Source organism: Mesoplodon mirus, assembly GCF_964341445.2.
Source record: "Mesoplodon mirus genome assembly, chromosome: 11".
In the NCBI taxonomy this organism is placed as follows: Eukaryota; Metazoa; Chordata; class Mammalia; order Artiodactyla; family Ziphiidae; genus Mesoplodon; species Mesoplodon mirus.
Window position 1 is genome coordinate 49,181,632 of NC_138987.1, and position 15,055 is coordinate 49,196,686.

The 15,055-nt window shown below is 37.8% G+C and overlaps 2 protein-coding genes across 3 annotated transcripts in view; one reads left to right on the plus strand and one right to left on the minus strand.

Annotated features, from left to right (window-relative positions):
• GXYLT1 (glucoside xylosyltransferase 1) overlaps nucleotides 1-15,055 on the minus strand; it is a 53,294-nt gene that overhangs the window by 18,241 nt on the left and 19,998 nt on the right. For both annotated transcript variants that reach the window (XM_082636898.1, XM_082636897.1), the window contains 3 exons: nucleotides 10,613-10,784; nucleotides 5,211-5,336; nucleotides 1,319-1,570 (listed from right to left, as the gene is read on the minus strand). In XM_082636898.1, the coding sequence (XP_082493024.1) occupies nucleotides 1,319-1,570; nucleotides 5,211-5,336; nucleotides 10,613-10,784 (550 nt within the window). The remainder of the gene's footprint in view (nucleotides 1-1,318; nucleotides 1,571-5,210; nucleotides 5,337-10,612; nucleotides 10,785-15,055) is intronic.
• LOC309812474 (NADH dehydrogenase [ubiquinone] 1 beta subcomplex subunit 8, mitochondrial-like) lies at nucleotides 2,583-3,225 on the plus strand. The gene has a single exon (XM_082636264.1). The coding sequence runs from the start codon at nucleotides 2,585-2,587 to the stop codon at nucleotides 3,140-3,142; it is 558 nt and encodes a 185-aa protein (XP_082492390.1). The 5' UTR covers nucleotides 2,583-2,584; the 3' UTR covers nucleotides 3,143-3,225.

Here is a 15,055-nt window from a genome sequence, read left to right on the forward strand (position 1 = left end):
AGAAAGGTACAGAAAATGGGAAAGCTAAAAAAACCCCTAGGTTTACTAGATCTTTACAGAAGACAAGAGTGATGGGTATTAACTGTCTTAAGAATGAAATGGCGAGATGTGGGTGGTGAAGGTTACAAGCAGTACTGCTGCCTAGAGCAAGGATAAGAAGGGACAAGAGATTTAAATCAGACATGCAGAAAGGAGTAATAAGTAATGGTGTAAATTCTGGTCTACCAGAAGCCATAAGAAAAATACCAGACAAATATATATACACATACAAATATACATATATATTACATATATATTCATACCATAAAAGACATAATATCCCTTGGTGTTTGATTTAGTACTAACTAGATGTAAAGGGATAAACAGTGAGTCTCTATCAGTGTTTCAGAAGCCACTGCTTTTAGCTAACACTGAAGTGCTTACTATGTGTCATACTCTGTACTAAGCATTTTGAATGGGTCTCTTTTAAAAAAGACAACCTACATAAGTCCATTTATTATCTCTATTTTTCAGCTGAGAGCACTGACATTTGAAAGTTAACTAGTTGGCTAGTGGCTGTGGTGAACAGGTGGCAAAGCTAAACGTAAGGCTAAACCACTTGACTCCAATGCCCCCAGACTACAACGACTTAAGGACTCATCAGCATGAAACTGGTAAACAGTACAACACACTCATGTGTTCAGAATATGCAGAATCAGAGAATTTAAATAGCCTCACTCTTCCACTGACCCCACAATTTGAGAGATGAGAAACACACAGGAACTTTTTTTTTGAAGTTAACTTCCAAAAGCACCAAAATAGCCAACATTTCCTATGTGTTAGCCTCCCTTCTAACTAATTTAACCCTCACAAAAGCCCTATGACATAGGTACTGTTATCTATCATCCCATTTCACAGATGAGGAAATCAAAGCCCAGAGATGTTCAAAACTTACCCAAGATCTCAGCGTCTGAACCAAGCCAACAGGACAGTCTTTAGCTCTTAACCACAATCTGTGTTCCCCCAAGATGTACCACACTTTAGATTCAAGTATTATGAGGCTGCACAACTACAAAATGGCAACTCCTGCCTGGAATACCAATCTAGGAAGGTGATGTTCACACTTGTTGCACTGTTACTTCATTGTAACGCCATCTGCTCTGACCTACTGTAATGCTCTAATAAACAGAATACTAAGAACACACTTTTCTTCAATTATTCTAGTTAAGTGGAAAAATTCTGAATAGCTTGATCTAGTTTTTAATAAAGCAAAATTAAACTGGAAACCAAACAATATGGAGGGAAAAGAGAGATAAGTTAACCTGGATCGGTGACTTACCTTGAAATACTTCCTTCTCATTCTGGTCATGTTCATCAACATAACTCCAGAGTTCACTCCAGTTTTTCCATAGTATGGATGTCTGGCAAAGCGATTATACCAGCCTATTCGAGGCTCTTCATGTTCTGGTGCCATTGCAGCAATTTGTGTGGAATTAAATTTCTTTAGTAAAGACCAAATATCATCAACGGGCCGTAAAAAAAGGATATCAGTGTCGACATACAATAGTGAGTCAACTTCTTTCAGGATTAACTGTGGGGAAAGATATTTGAATCATTAACTATAACTCTATTTAATATAAAACATGAAAGAGGCTTTCATTATTTAAAAAATACCTAAGAGAGAAACTAATTGACATTAATTTTTAAAAGTAGTTTTTCCCAAGTCTGTCATTTTTTACAAGAGCATATATAGATAGTCTGCTAATCTTTTTAATTAACTTTTAGAGAAGAAAAGCTATAAAAACAAATCAGAACAAAAACTCAATACTAAAAATTGGAAGAAAAAATAAAAGCAGTATCCTCAAAGACTAGGGTGGAAATGTTTTTCATAATGGAAAATAACATTAGCTTCGGTGAACTGACATATCGAATCTTAATTTCCTGAGGTAAATACAGAAATTAATCAGTACAAATGAAGATCTTCTCAACTCGTCCCCTCAGCCTGTAACACTAATGGCCAGCACCTTTACCTCACTCTGGGCCCAGCTAGCAAATGGTAGAGACAAAATTGAAATCCAGACCACCTAACTCCAGAGTCTATGCTCTTATTTCTGAGCTTACTATCTCCCAACAAATCGAAGAAAGTGTGCACTTACATAGCAAGGGCAAAGACAAGACTTGTCTTGGAAGACTCACTATGTCACTTTCCGAGAGACGTTAAACCTCCAACATGCATCTCTTATAGGAATTTTCAAGGGTAAGTTTTTATTTCTGCCTTACCCATACACTTTAGAATGTGACTCCTGTGAATTTAAATGTATTGCCTATCCCAGTGTATTAGTAAGACTCAATGATTAGGTTAACCTAAAGGTTTTTGGTTAAGAATACAATGAGGGTAAGAGCTTGATCTTCATTCTGCTCCTTTTCAAAGCTGCTACCTCCTCCTGCAGTTACGAAGGTGAGCAGTTACGAAGCTGAAATCACTCCATGCCCCCACTGATTTAGTATCAGGCTGGGGAAAAATATCCGACAGTTGACTATAGAGCCTGAGTAGGGAAGTCTCACTTGTTCAAAGACTACAATTAAAAGGGTATGTATGGTGAAGATGGCGGCAGCCAGGGCGGGGCTCCTGGGAGTCCGATGGCTGCAAAGGGTATCCCGAAACGTGGTGCCGATGGGTGCACGGACAGCCTCCCACATTACCAAGGACATGCTCCTGGGACCCTATCCCAGGACCCCAGAACGGGCTGCCGCAGCCAAGAAGTATAATATGCGGGTGGAAGACTACGAGCCGTACCCAGATGATGGCATGGGGTATGGTGACTACCCAAAGCTCCCTGACCGCTCACAGCAGGAGAGGGATCCATGGTATGACTGGGACCACCCAGACCTGCGGTTGAACTGGGGTGAACCGATGCACTGGGACCTAGACATGTATATCAGGAACCGTGTGGACACGTCCCCCACTCCTGTTTCTTGGAATCTCATGTGTAAGCACCTCTTCGGCTTCGTGGCCTTCATGCTGTTCATGTTTTGGGTGGGGGAGACTTACCCCACCTACCAGCCTGTGGGACCAAAGCAGTATCCTTACAATAATCTGTACCTGGAACGAGGTGGCGATCCCAACAAAGAACCTGAGCCGGTGGTTCACTATGAGATCTGAGGAGGCTTCGTGGGCTTTGTGCCCCCTAACTGACTCCCTCAATCCTAGAGATTTTACCTTAATGAAATCGCTAATAAAACTTAGCACTGTGAAAAAAAAAAAAAAAAAAAAGGGTATGTATGTATGAGGATGTCTGTTCCTCTCTCTCTTTTGGGGGGGCGAAGAGTAAGAGAAATTGTTTTTGTATCAACATTTTGCTTCTGTACCATTAGACAAATGTGTGTTTACAGACTTTTGTATTGTTAGCAGTCTAGGAAGACACTACAGGAAGCTCCAGGGTTACTGTTGGGAGCCACTGCCAACTGGAGTTCATACATAAGGTTAAATAATAACCACATCAGTATTTTTCTATGGCTCCTTTTGGGGGAACAAGGAGTCGGCAGAGCTTACATTGGTTCTTTTAATCCATCTATTTTAGAGGAGAAACTTAGTAAAAAAAAAAAAAGGATTTTACTTAGAAAAATGAATTTACTTAGATCTGGTTAAAAAGATGCAGAAGCAAGAGTGAAGGACGAGGACAACTTGACCGGCTTCAAGTATTTAATATTCAAATTCCATTTAGGGATTTAACCAGATTACATCATTAAATGATCTGGCAAATTTCCTATCACGACATCAACAATTAAACTTGTTAATAATGCGGAATAAAACAGAAGAGCAATGACTGTAACCTCATGCTTCTTTCATCATTGTTTCTCAGTGACATATCTGTGCTTATTTAATGTCATAATGTGCTTGTTTAATGTCAGCCTCCCACATCAGACAACAGGCTCTATGAAAACAAGAAATCTGTGTTTCAATCATTCCTATATACCCAGCACTTTATTACAGATACTTGGTAGAACAGAGGCACTCAAACTATTAAGTAAATGATGTAACATTGCAATGATTCAACATAAGATTTTTTTTAATTTTTAAAATTTAAGACCTACGTGAAGTACCTAAAACTTCTTAGGCTTTTCCCCTTTAATCCCTTATTTGTGTGCTTCTTACAATGGAAGCAGGTAATGAGAAAGATATCCTAGGACCCAGATTTTTTATGCTCAGCAATAAAGCTACTGGTTAGGCAGACTCAGCTATCAAAATGTAACTTAATTTTAAATTTTAACTGACATCCTGGATTTGATAAACTCTATTCTTAATATGCTAAGAATTGCCTTAATCCACTTAATAATAACAAGTAACTTAAGTTTCTTCATATACCTTCCAGAAACTTGTGAGCTTCTTAAACTTAATATTTCTAACTACCATAACTATTTTAAACATTACAGTGGTTCTAACAACTACTGAGAATTTTAAAACTATCAGTGAATTCAATTCAAAATGGAAGAGGTAAGCTGGCTTCTGAATATTTTTATTTATTTTTAATTTTTTTTTCTTTTTTGGCCATACCACGCGGCTTGCAGGATCTTAGTTCCTGACCACAGACCAAACCCGTGCCCCCTGCAGCGGAAGCTCGGAGTCCCAACCACTGGACCGCCAGGGAAGTCCCTGAATATTTTTAGATTAAAAAAAATAATCAGGGTTTATCACCAGAGACCACCACCAAAGAACAGCCCCATTGAATAAATGGTTCCCATTTCCCTTCGAGTTCACGTGCCTCAAATTTTGTGTCTGTGTTAAAATATCAGCTAGAAAAGGTGAACTGGCTTGCTGTTAAGACAGAAATGATTTTCTAATGATCTACTTCATTTCCCAAATTATAAATGCAGTCTACAACTGGCAGGTGATCCTGCCACTGCGTTCCTCCTGGCAAAGACTTGGCTCCACTGAGATCTGACAACCTCTAACTCCTTAGAGATGAAACAGTTTATAGCAACTGAATAAATTAAAATGTAAGAAATAGTATTTCAACAAATAATTATTTACATTTTTCGTTTTTAACAGAGGTTTTTTTATTGTAGCTTTTATTTGTTCTATGGGAAGTTTTTCTTTCTTCTAATGTTCAAAGGGAAAATCATACATGTGTTTTTATTTAACTGATTTATATGGAACTCTTCATTAACTTGTGTGTGTAAAAGCAACATTCAAATAAACAAACAAAAAAAACACCGGAGAAAAAACTTACTGGCAAGAACAATCTCTGGGAAGCACACGGTTTAAAGAGCTTTTTCCATTCTGCTGCATTCTCACTTGGAAAAGTTATCGGGTATAATGAATAATTAAATGTTTGTAGAAATGACCAGCTGTTAAGCTAAAATAAAAAAACAAATAAAAAATAAAAGAACTCGGTTTAGATTTGTTTCACTTTCTCTGCAAAATCATAAACCAACAGATTATTTTTCAAAAGCTAAAATTTAAGATGTTATACATTGTAAGTCATACACACTTAAGAGAAAGTTAGATTCTTCTTTCCCACCATTTTGTTTTCATTCAAAATCTTAGTCATTCCAATATGCTAGAAAGACTCCACCATAAAGATCTGAGGGACAGTTGAAATTATAAGGATATCAACCACAAAACCAAAGTGGAAAGAGCCTTACAAACTGTTCGCCTCCATCAGCTTGACCTGATGTATAAATCCTCTCAATCCCTAAACAAGTTAAACTCAGAAAAATTAAGCACTAATTTTATTACCACAGTACGTATAACAGAAAATATTCACAATCCAAGTCAGACCAATGTGAAAAACTGATTAAAAAATATTTATCTATATAGTTTCAATGTCCACAGATATTCCTGGCAATAAAATATTTTGATAAATACATATCCAGTGCTGATTTTAAAAAAAATCATTACAAAAAGCAAAATCTGATTTTCTGATCTGAAAATCTATAATGAACACGTTTACTCTTTAGTATCCCGAATGCATTTCAAGACACTGAATTGCTTCAAATTCAGTTTAAGTATTACCTATCACTGCTGCTTAAACAGAATTGTTGATTTAAATTTCCTACAGAGCATTCACAATTTTTGCGGGAAGAAAAAACTAAGCATTTTATATAACAGGCTGAAGATGATCTCTTTTTGAATTATGTCTCTGTTAAGTAATTTTTATTTTTTTTTAAACTTTTTTAAATGCTCAACACATATCTATTTTTTATTGTTTTATTTTTATTTATTTATTTATTTATTTTCAGTTGCATCCAGTCTTAGTTGCAGCACACAGGATCCTTCATTGTGGCACTCGGGCTCTCTACTTGTGGCGTGTGGGCTTAAGTGCATGGGCTCAGTAGTTGTGGCGCGTGAGCTATTTGTGGCACGCAGGCTCCAGACAGTGTGGGCTCTCTAGTTGTGGCGCACAGGCTCCAGAGTGCATGGGCTCTGTAGTTGCGGCACGCAGGCTCTCTAACTGTGGTGCGCGGGCTCAGTAGTTGCGGTGCAAGGGCTTAGTTGCCCTGCGGCATGTGGGATCTTAGTTCCCTGACCAGGAATCGAACCCACATCCCCTTCATTGGAAGGCAGATTCTTAACCACTAGACCACTAGGGAAGTCCCTGTTCAAGGGATTTTTTAAAACATTAATTCCTCCTTCTTTCCTTCTCTCTCTCTCTCTCTCTCTCTCTCTCTCTCTCTCTCTCACACACACACACACACACACACACAAACACACACAAAATCAATGCCTTCCCACATAGTTTAAGGGAATAGCTTTACCTCCAACACACTGTTTTGATGTCTCTGTTAATTAGTTTCAAACACTATTATTTTATTTTCCTTGTGTGACTTATAAATCACTTAAAGATCCTTTCAAGGGACTTCGCTTCACAACTACAGAGCCCACGTGCTCTCGAGCCTGCGTGCTGTAACTGGAGAGAAGCCCACACACTGCAACGAAAAGCCCAGGCACCATAACAAAAGATCCCATGTGCCGCAACTAAGACCCAACACAGCTAAAAATAATAAGTAAATAAATAATTTTAAAAGAAGATCCTTTCAATACCAACTTCAAAATGAAATCTTAGTCATTTTTAAAATTCTAATATCTAATCATCTTTTCTGCAGTAAAAGCACATTCCACAAAATATTTGATTCTCCTTCGTCAAAAGCAAAACCAAACAGTCTCAGAGTTAACCATGATAGTTAAAGAAAAACTAAGTTTAAAAATATAGTATATAGGGCTTCCCTGGTGGCGCAGTGGTTGAGAGTCCACCTGCCGATGCAGGGGACACGGGTTCGTGCCCCAGTCTGGGAAGATCCCACATGCCGCGGAGCGGCTGGGCCCGTGAGCCATGGCTGCTGAGCCTGTGCATCCAGAGCCTGTGCTCCGCAATGGGAGAGGCCACGACAGTGAGAGGCCCGCGTACCGCAAAAAAAAAAAAAAAAAAAAAAAAAAAAAAAAATATATATATATATATATATATATATAGTATATATTATACAAGCAATAACTCAGCCAGATTTGAAGACAACACAGAAGCCGCATATAAGATGAAGCAATAAATTTATTTTGCTTTTATATTACATTTTCAAAGGTTTCCTAGTTGGTAGCAATCTCTTACTATTCTCTGAACTGTCAGGATGAGATTAATTCCTCAGTTAATATTTTAGGAAACAATCCAGATAATAAGATTAAGATCACAAAAGCACATATTACAAGTATAGAGACTGGAAATATTTTAAAACAGTAAGTAAAGCAAAAAAAGTTTCTGTGTTTTTTTTTTTTTTTAAGATGTTGGGGGTAGGAGTTTATTAATTAATTAATTTATTTTTGCCGTGTTCGGTCTTCATTTCTGTGCGAGGGCTTTCTGTAGTTGTAGCAAGCGGGGGGCCACTCTTCATCGCAGTGCACGGGCCTCTCAATATTGCGGCCTCTCTTGTTGCGGAGCACAGGCTCCAGACGCGCAGGCTCAGTAGTTGTGGCTCACGGGCCCAGTTGCTCCATGGCATGTGGGATCTTCCCAGACCAGGGCTCGAACCCGTGTCCCCTGCATTAGCAGGCAGATTCTCAACCACTGCACCACCAGGGAAGCCCTTTTCTGTGTTTTTTAATTGAAGTACAGCTGATGTAGAATATTATATAAGTTACAGGTGTACGGTACACGTACACAATTTTTAAAGGTTACTCCATTTATAGTTATAAAATATTGGCTACATTCCCACACTATATACAGGATATACTGTGATATAAAATATATCCTGTAGCTTATTTTATACATAATAATTTGTACTTCTTAATCTCCTACCCCTATATTGCCCCTCCTCCTTTCCCTCTCCCCACTGGTAACCACTAGTTTGTTCTCTGTTAACTCTGAGTCTGTTCCTTTTTTGTTATACCCACTAGTTTGTTGTAATTTGTAGATTCCACATATAAGTGATATTATACAGTATTTTTTTTCTCCGTCTGACTTATTTCACTTAGCACAATGCCCTCCAAGTCCATCCACGTTGCTGCAAATGGCAAAATTTTCATTCCTTTTTATGGCTGAGTAGTATTGCATTGTGTGTGTGTGTGTGTGTGTGTGTGTGTGTATATATATACATACACACACACCACCTCTTGTTTATCCATTCATCTGTTGATGGACACTTAGGTTGCTTCCATATCTTAGCAACTGTAAACAGTGCTGCTATGAACATTGGGGTGCATGTATCTTTTCTGAGTGTTTTTATTTTTTTCAAATATATACCCAGGAGTGGATTGCTGAGTCATATGGTAGTTCTACTTTTAATTTTTTGAGAACCCTCCATACTGTTTTCGACAGTGTCTGCACCAATTTACATGCCCACCAACAGCATATGAGGATTCCCCTTTTCTCCACATCCTAATATTTCTTATTTGTGGTCTTTGTGATGATAGATAGCCATTATGACAGGTGGGAGGTGAGATCTCATTGTGGTTTTGATTTGCATTTCCCTGACGATTAATGAGCAACATTGAGCAACTCTTCATGTGCTTGTTTGTCCATCTGCACGTCGTCTTTGGAGAACCGTCTATTCAGTTCTTCTGCCTATTTTTTAATCAGGTTGTTTGTTTTATTTGATCATGAGCTGTATGAGCTGTTTATGTATTTTGGATATTAACCCCTTATTAGTCATATCATTTGCAAATATTTCTCTCATTCAGTAGGTTGTCTTTTCGTTTTGTCAATGGTTTCCTTTGCTGTGCAAAAGCTTTTAAGTTTAATTAGGTTTATTTTTGCTTTTATTTCCTTTGTGCTTTAGGAGACAGATCCAAAAAAATAGTGCTTTGATTTATGTCAAAGAGTGTTTTGCCTATGATTTCTTCTACGAATTTTATGCTTTCTGGTCTTACATTTAGGTCTTTAATCCATTTTGAGTTTATTTTTGTGTATGGTGTTAGAGAATGTTCTAATTTCATTCCTTGTAAAATAGTAAGTAAAGCTTTATGCCTCTTGGAATCAAAGATTTTAGCAGAAAACTAAAAGACTTGAGGTCACAAGTAGTGTTTTTCACTTAATATGCAAAATGAACTAATTTAACCTGAAAAAAATCGAATACGCTTTTCCTACATAGATCAAGCAAAAAAATCCAAATCAGTTTGAAAGCTTAACTGAGTGTAGATAGAGAGATAAGAGATGGTGCGGGGATAATCATTATCATCTTCACCACCATCTCAGAACACAAGGTAATGAGATTTCAGGTGAATTTTCTTCTTCGTATATGTTCTCCCTCCTATATTTATCTGTTCTCCTCTTCTTGCATAGGAATAATTTTTTTTGTTAAGGTTATGTGGCAGTCCTGATTAAAAGGGTATATTGTCAACCCACATAAACAACTAGATATGGTCACATGACCAAGTTGAGACCAATGAGATACCGGCAGGAATGTCATGTGCAACTTCTAGACAGTTTCCTTAGAAAGGAGGAGGAGAACCCCCTTCTTCACTCATTCCTCCCTCATGGCTAGAACATGAGTGTGATGGCTGGAGCTTGAGTAGCCATCTTGGATCATGAGGTAGAAGCTTTATGTTAAAAGATGGCTCAGCCACAAGAGAGAAAAAAACAGAATCCCTGAAGACATGGCACTGCCATATACCACAGACTGCCTACTTTTATATAAGAGAGAAATAAACTTCTATCTTGTTTACGCCACTGTTATTTTGGGTTTTCTGCCGTTACAGCCAAACTGACTGTAACTAATACAAAACCAAAATAAGAAACTTTCTTACCAGAGCAAGAAGCTACTTCCCTCCATATTGTCAGTTAAGAGTTCCCTCCACTCAAAACAGAATTAAAACCTTCATGCACACTCTGATTGAGGCACTCTCAAGCCGAGGATGGGAACACAATTAAGAAGTAGGACTTCTCAGTCAAAACATCCTGGAACTATAGCCAGTAAAATAAAACCTCCATGCTTGGCAAAGGACTCTAAGTAGCCTAACTCCTTTTAAAAAACAAGTCTTCCTCTTACACCCTAGATCTGGAAGCGCAGATGGAAGTGGCAGCAGGGAACAGTCCCCACTCTTATAGGGCAGAGCTGCAGAATACATATTTTTGTTCAACAACATTTTACTATATATACCATTAAATATTCAACTATACAGGCTTGACTAAGTCCAAATACTTACTATGCCTTTAAAACTATCATGCAGTTGATCTTCAGCAAAAATATGGAACTGAAGAGGTTTGATGCTGAAGATAAGTGCTGACTTCAACATGGTTAGAGTTTCTTCCAGTCTTTCCCCACAGGCAACTACGGCTAGATGCACTCTCTCAACGGGCTCCATTTTCAGACTATACCTGATAGAAAAGAAAACCACATTTTCCAACAGTGTTAGTACAGGGTAACATGTTAACGACATGCTGTTCTGACCATGTTCAAAGACTGAAGTTTGAACAAGGTCCTACTGTACAGCAGAGGGAACTATATTCAATATCCTGTAATAAAACAAAACGAAAAAGAATATGAAAGAGAATATATATATATAACTGAATCACTTTGCTGTACACCAGAAACCAGCACAACATTGTAAATCAACTATAGTTCAATTGAAAAAAAAAAAAACCCTGAAGTTTGAACCTTCTATTTAAAAAGCAAGACACATCAAATTACAAAACAGTATACTGTTGAATCAATCATATATATATCTATACCCTCAACCAGCCTTTCTCAGCTAATGTTCCTCACCAGGAACCACAAAACACAAAAAATTACCACTTTCGCATTCCCCCAAGAATGGTACCTAACTAGCATCATTCTGGATGCATGGGAGAGAAGTTAATTCACTACTCACTCTGGATGCTGTAGGACATTAGAGCTTAATTCTCTCAAGGAAACCCCCACTTGAGAAAGGGAGCAGCACTGATCTGAAGGTCTTCCATTTAATTTTTAACTATTTTACTTTAAAAAAAAAATCTCAAACACACCAAAGTAGAGAGAATACAACAGTAAATCTCCAAGTACCCATCTCTCAGCTGCAACAATTATCCATTCAAAGGTATTCTTATTTCCTCTAAAACCCCTCCCCACAGCCCCTTCCACTAACCAAAAGATCATTTTGAAGCAAACCCAGATATAAATTCACCCACAAATATTTCAGTATTATATCCAATCTTCAACCATGCTGATTACAAGAAGCTTCCTTCACATACTTTTTTTTTTTTTTTTTTAACTGTGCAGTCCCATTTATCAAGTAATCAGTGAGAAGTAAAAATTTCTGAGGTGGTCTAAAAATACTAGCCAAACGCTAGTAGCACATCATTTTGGAAGGAAGGAAAGATTCCTAAACCCCAGTTATCAGCCTAGGCTATGTTAGACCCTACCTCTAGCACAGAGCGGCAGCGCAAGCACCTTACCACTGAACCAGTAATACTCCACCACCATACAAGGAACAGAACTAATTATGTGTGACTGCATTGTTATTAAACAATTAACATTTACAATATGAAATAAAGACCTCATCTGTAATTAGGACATAAAATAATCTTTTTGACAGCTAAAGGTATGTAGGAGTGGAAGACAACATAAAACAAACTAGTAGCACATTAAAGTATTATGAAATACAAACATTCCAAAACTAAAAACATACAAATTTGACTTTAACTCAATTTTTAGTTACAGAGATCCTTTCTGTAAAATGTATAAGGGGATTAGAAATAATACTATTTAATGTTAACAGTTGTATGTATCCATTACTGAAATTCTGTAGTAGCAGGGATGGGTGAATAATCATTTTTCTTAAATTTATAAGCTAAAATTGTCATAGTTATGTTCCTTAGCACAGGACTTTGGAATCTTGAGTGTTCATGTGTCCATGTGTCAGAACTGTTTCCCGAGGAAAATCTTGGTCTTGCTCATGGGTAGTCCCTCAACTGACCAGGATATGAGAAGACAGAAAATAATACTAAATAACATTAAATACAAACAATTGACTATATAAAACACACCTGAATATCAAATTCATATAACTTAATGTTTTAACATTAAACATTTGGAATTATTAATTTTTTATCCTATTAATGATAAAGTCTGAATATATATAACGTGCTCCTGCTTTTACTATGGATCTATTCAGTCATATTAACAAGCTTGCTTGCCAAGGGCCCACAGACATTTAAGACAGCAGTTGAAATTGATGCTTTTCTGGTCTGAGTTCCTGAGGCCTGAAAATGGGTGCACTTCTCTTACATGGGACATCTCTTACCTACACAATTACTGTAACTGTCAGCCTTAAGCAGAGGAGCAGAAAGGCTTTTCAGCATGAATACGAATCTCCTAGAAAACACAAGAGTCATTTCCTTCCCTGATCCCTCAACTGGGAGGCTGAAACCCAATACCTTGATAACCTACCCTTTATTCAGACTAATGGGCCAATTATTCTAAAGATGAGGTGCTTTAAAAACAAACAACAACAACTGCTTTTAACAAAAAGAAACCTTCCCTGGATAATTCATGAAGTTAAACATTATTACACCACTTTGTTAATGGTATTAAATGGAGAAGTCACATAAAAAGTGGTATTCTTGGAAGGGGAATTTACTATTCAAGAAGCGGTGGTGATAGCTCATTCTTCATCAAGTTATTAAGATATAACATCAGGTACATACTTTGCCTTTAAAATTTAGATCAATCTACCAGGAACTGGTTTTTATGAGTGGTTTGAGGAGGGGACAACTGCATAATCTTGCACATGGCTATCCAGCTACCCAACCATCTTCTGTTACAGGGTTACCAGAGTTTAGCCTTTCACCACTCACCTGCTGTGCTACCTCTTTCACTCATAAGGTACAGCATAAGCTTGGGTCTTTTGAAAGCTCTATTCTTTTCCACTGACAGGAATTAGAAAGAAGCAGTGCCTGCTTCCTCGTCTGCACCCTCTCTACCCATTCCCCTCGTTTCTGTTGAGCCCCTCAGTCTATAACTTTGGAGCCGTATCAGAGGGGAGACCATCTACACTTTCTATACCTAAACAAGGGGACATGAACCCAGTTCACCTGAAAGCAGTGGAAGCCACAATGACACAAGTAAAAGAGAAGGCAATCAAGACACATAACAATCTCACAGAGCTCTCCATTGTCTCAGCTTTCTGATAAATGCCTCCAGGTCCTGTTCCTCATGAGGGTATAAAGACCCTCATTAAAGCACCAAGATTTGAGAATCTATAATGGGCTCGGATTGCTTACCTGGCCATAACTAGATCCTGTCCCAAAGCTAAAAGCCTAGAGATTTAAAGAATAAGCCATAATAGTCATGTGCTGTTTGGCACAGAACTCTCTACATACAGAAGTATAATAAACCTTCTCAAGAGAAATAAGTTAAATGCTCTTCAAGGAAAAAAAGTCCTTCTAAGGTCAGTCCCAGGGACTCCTGCTCTCAGGCACTGCAGAAAGGCTTGTTCTAATCACACAGCTAGCACTCCTTCCACCAATTTCTATAAAAGTAGTAGTATTGTCAACAATATTGCACTTGTTTTTCTGTTATGTGTCCCTTTTTAGCAAAAGCATTATATACAGTACAGACTCCAACAGCTAAACTGACAAGACAAAACATATTTTAAAGATGTCTCTGCTCACCACCCTGTCCCTAGACCCAGGAACTGGAAGTAACTGCAACTGGAAGAAATCTAAAGTAAGCTTTTACACTAGAGGAAGGGATAACTAAAACCTTCGAAGAAGTTGTAGGGAAGTAGCCATTCAAGTAATTTTGGTCCCAAGTGAATGGTGTTAATATTGTCAGGATCTACAAAAATATGCTATATATTAATCACAGTGTGAATAAGAGAAAGTCCCTGTGGATTTAAAGAAATGTTATCCAAAAAGGACATTTTAAAGTCATACCTACTTTTCTACAGATACATGATTAGAAGAAATGCTTCAGATAATTCAAAGGTAACACCTGAGGGTCCCCATGACTAAATGTGGAATAGCCTGAGTACAGACTAGAATTGTGACAGCAATGAATGGTAACACATTCTATTAAAAAACTGAATCAGTGAGTCCAAAATGATACTAAATAAAGAGTAAGGCGGAGGGGGAAACCCTCCTTTAAAGATGAATACCAACCAATAAATGTAGAAGGAATGACAGAATTACAAAAAACACTATTTTGCATTCACTACTGCAATAGATTGTTTGAACAAGAATAATTAATGGATGCTAAAACCACAGAGTATCAAGGTATTATCCCCACACATTACAAAGGGGATAAAGATACTGTTACGGTGTAGAAATGTGACACCGCCACCTTAACCAGGGGATCAAACAACCAATCATGTTAAATGTTTGCCACCACATGCCTCCCCATAGAACGCCCAAAGAGCACAAGATCTCCTGCGCAGTATTCCTGCCAAAGATCCTGAATCTAATCCTAAGGAGACAGGCAAATCCAAATAAAGGAACATTCTGCAAAACAAAACAAAAATATCATGTCATGAAAGAAAGACACCAACCACCACGCCTCCCTGCCCTGTCCCCCACCTCAAAAAAATGTCTGGGAATTGTTCTAGAAAAAAGAACACTAAATAGATGTAATAACTGAATGCAATTGTTCCTTGACTGGGTTCTGAATGGGG

Coding starts and splice junctions, on each gene's coding strand:
- LOC309812474 (XM_082636264.1), top strand. CDS start 2,585: ATGGCGGCAGCCAGGGCGGGGCTCCTGGGAGTCCGATGGCTGCAAAGG.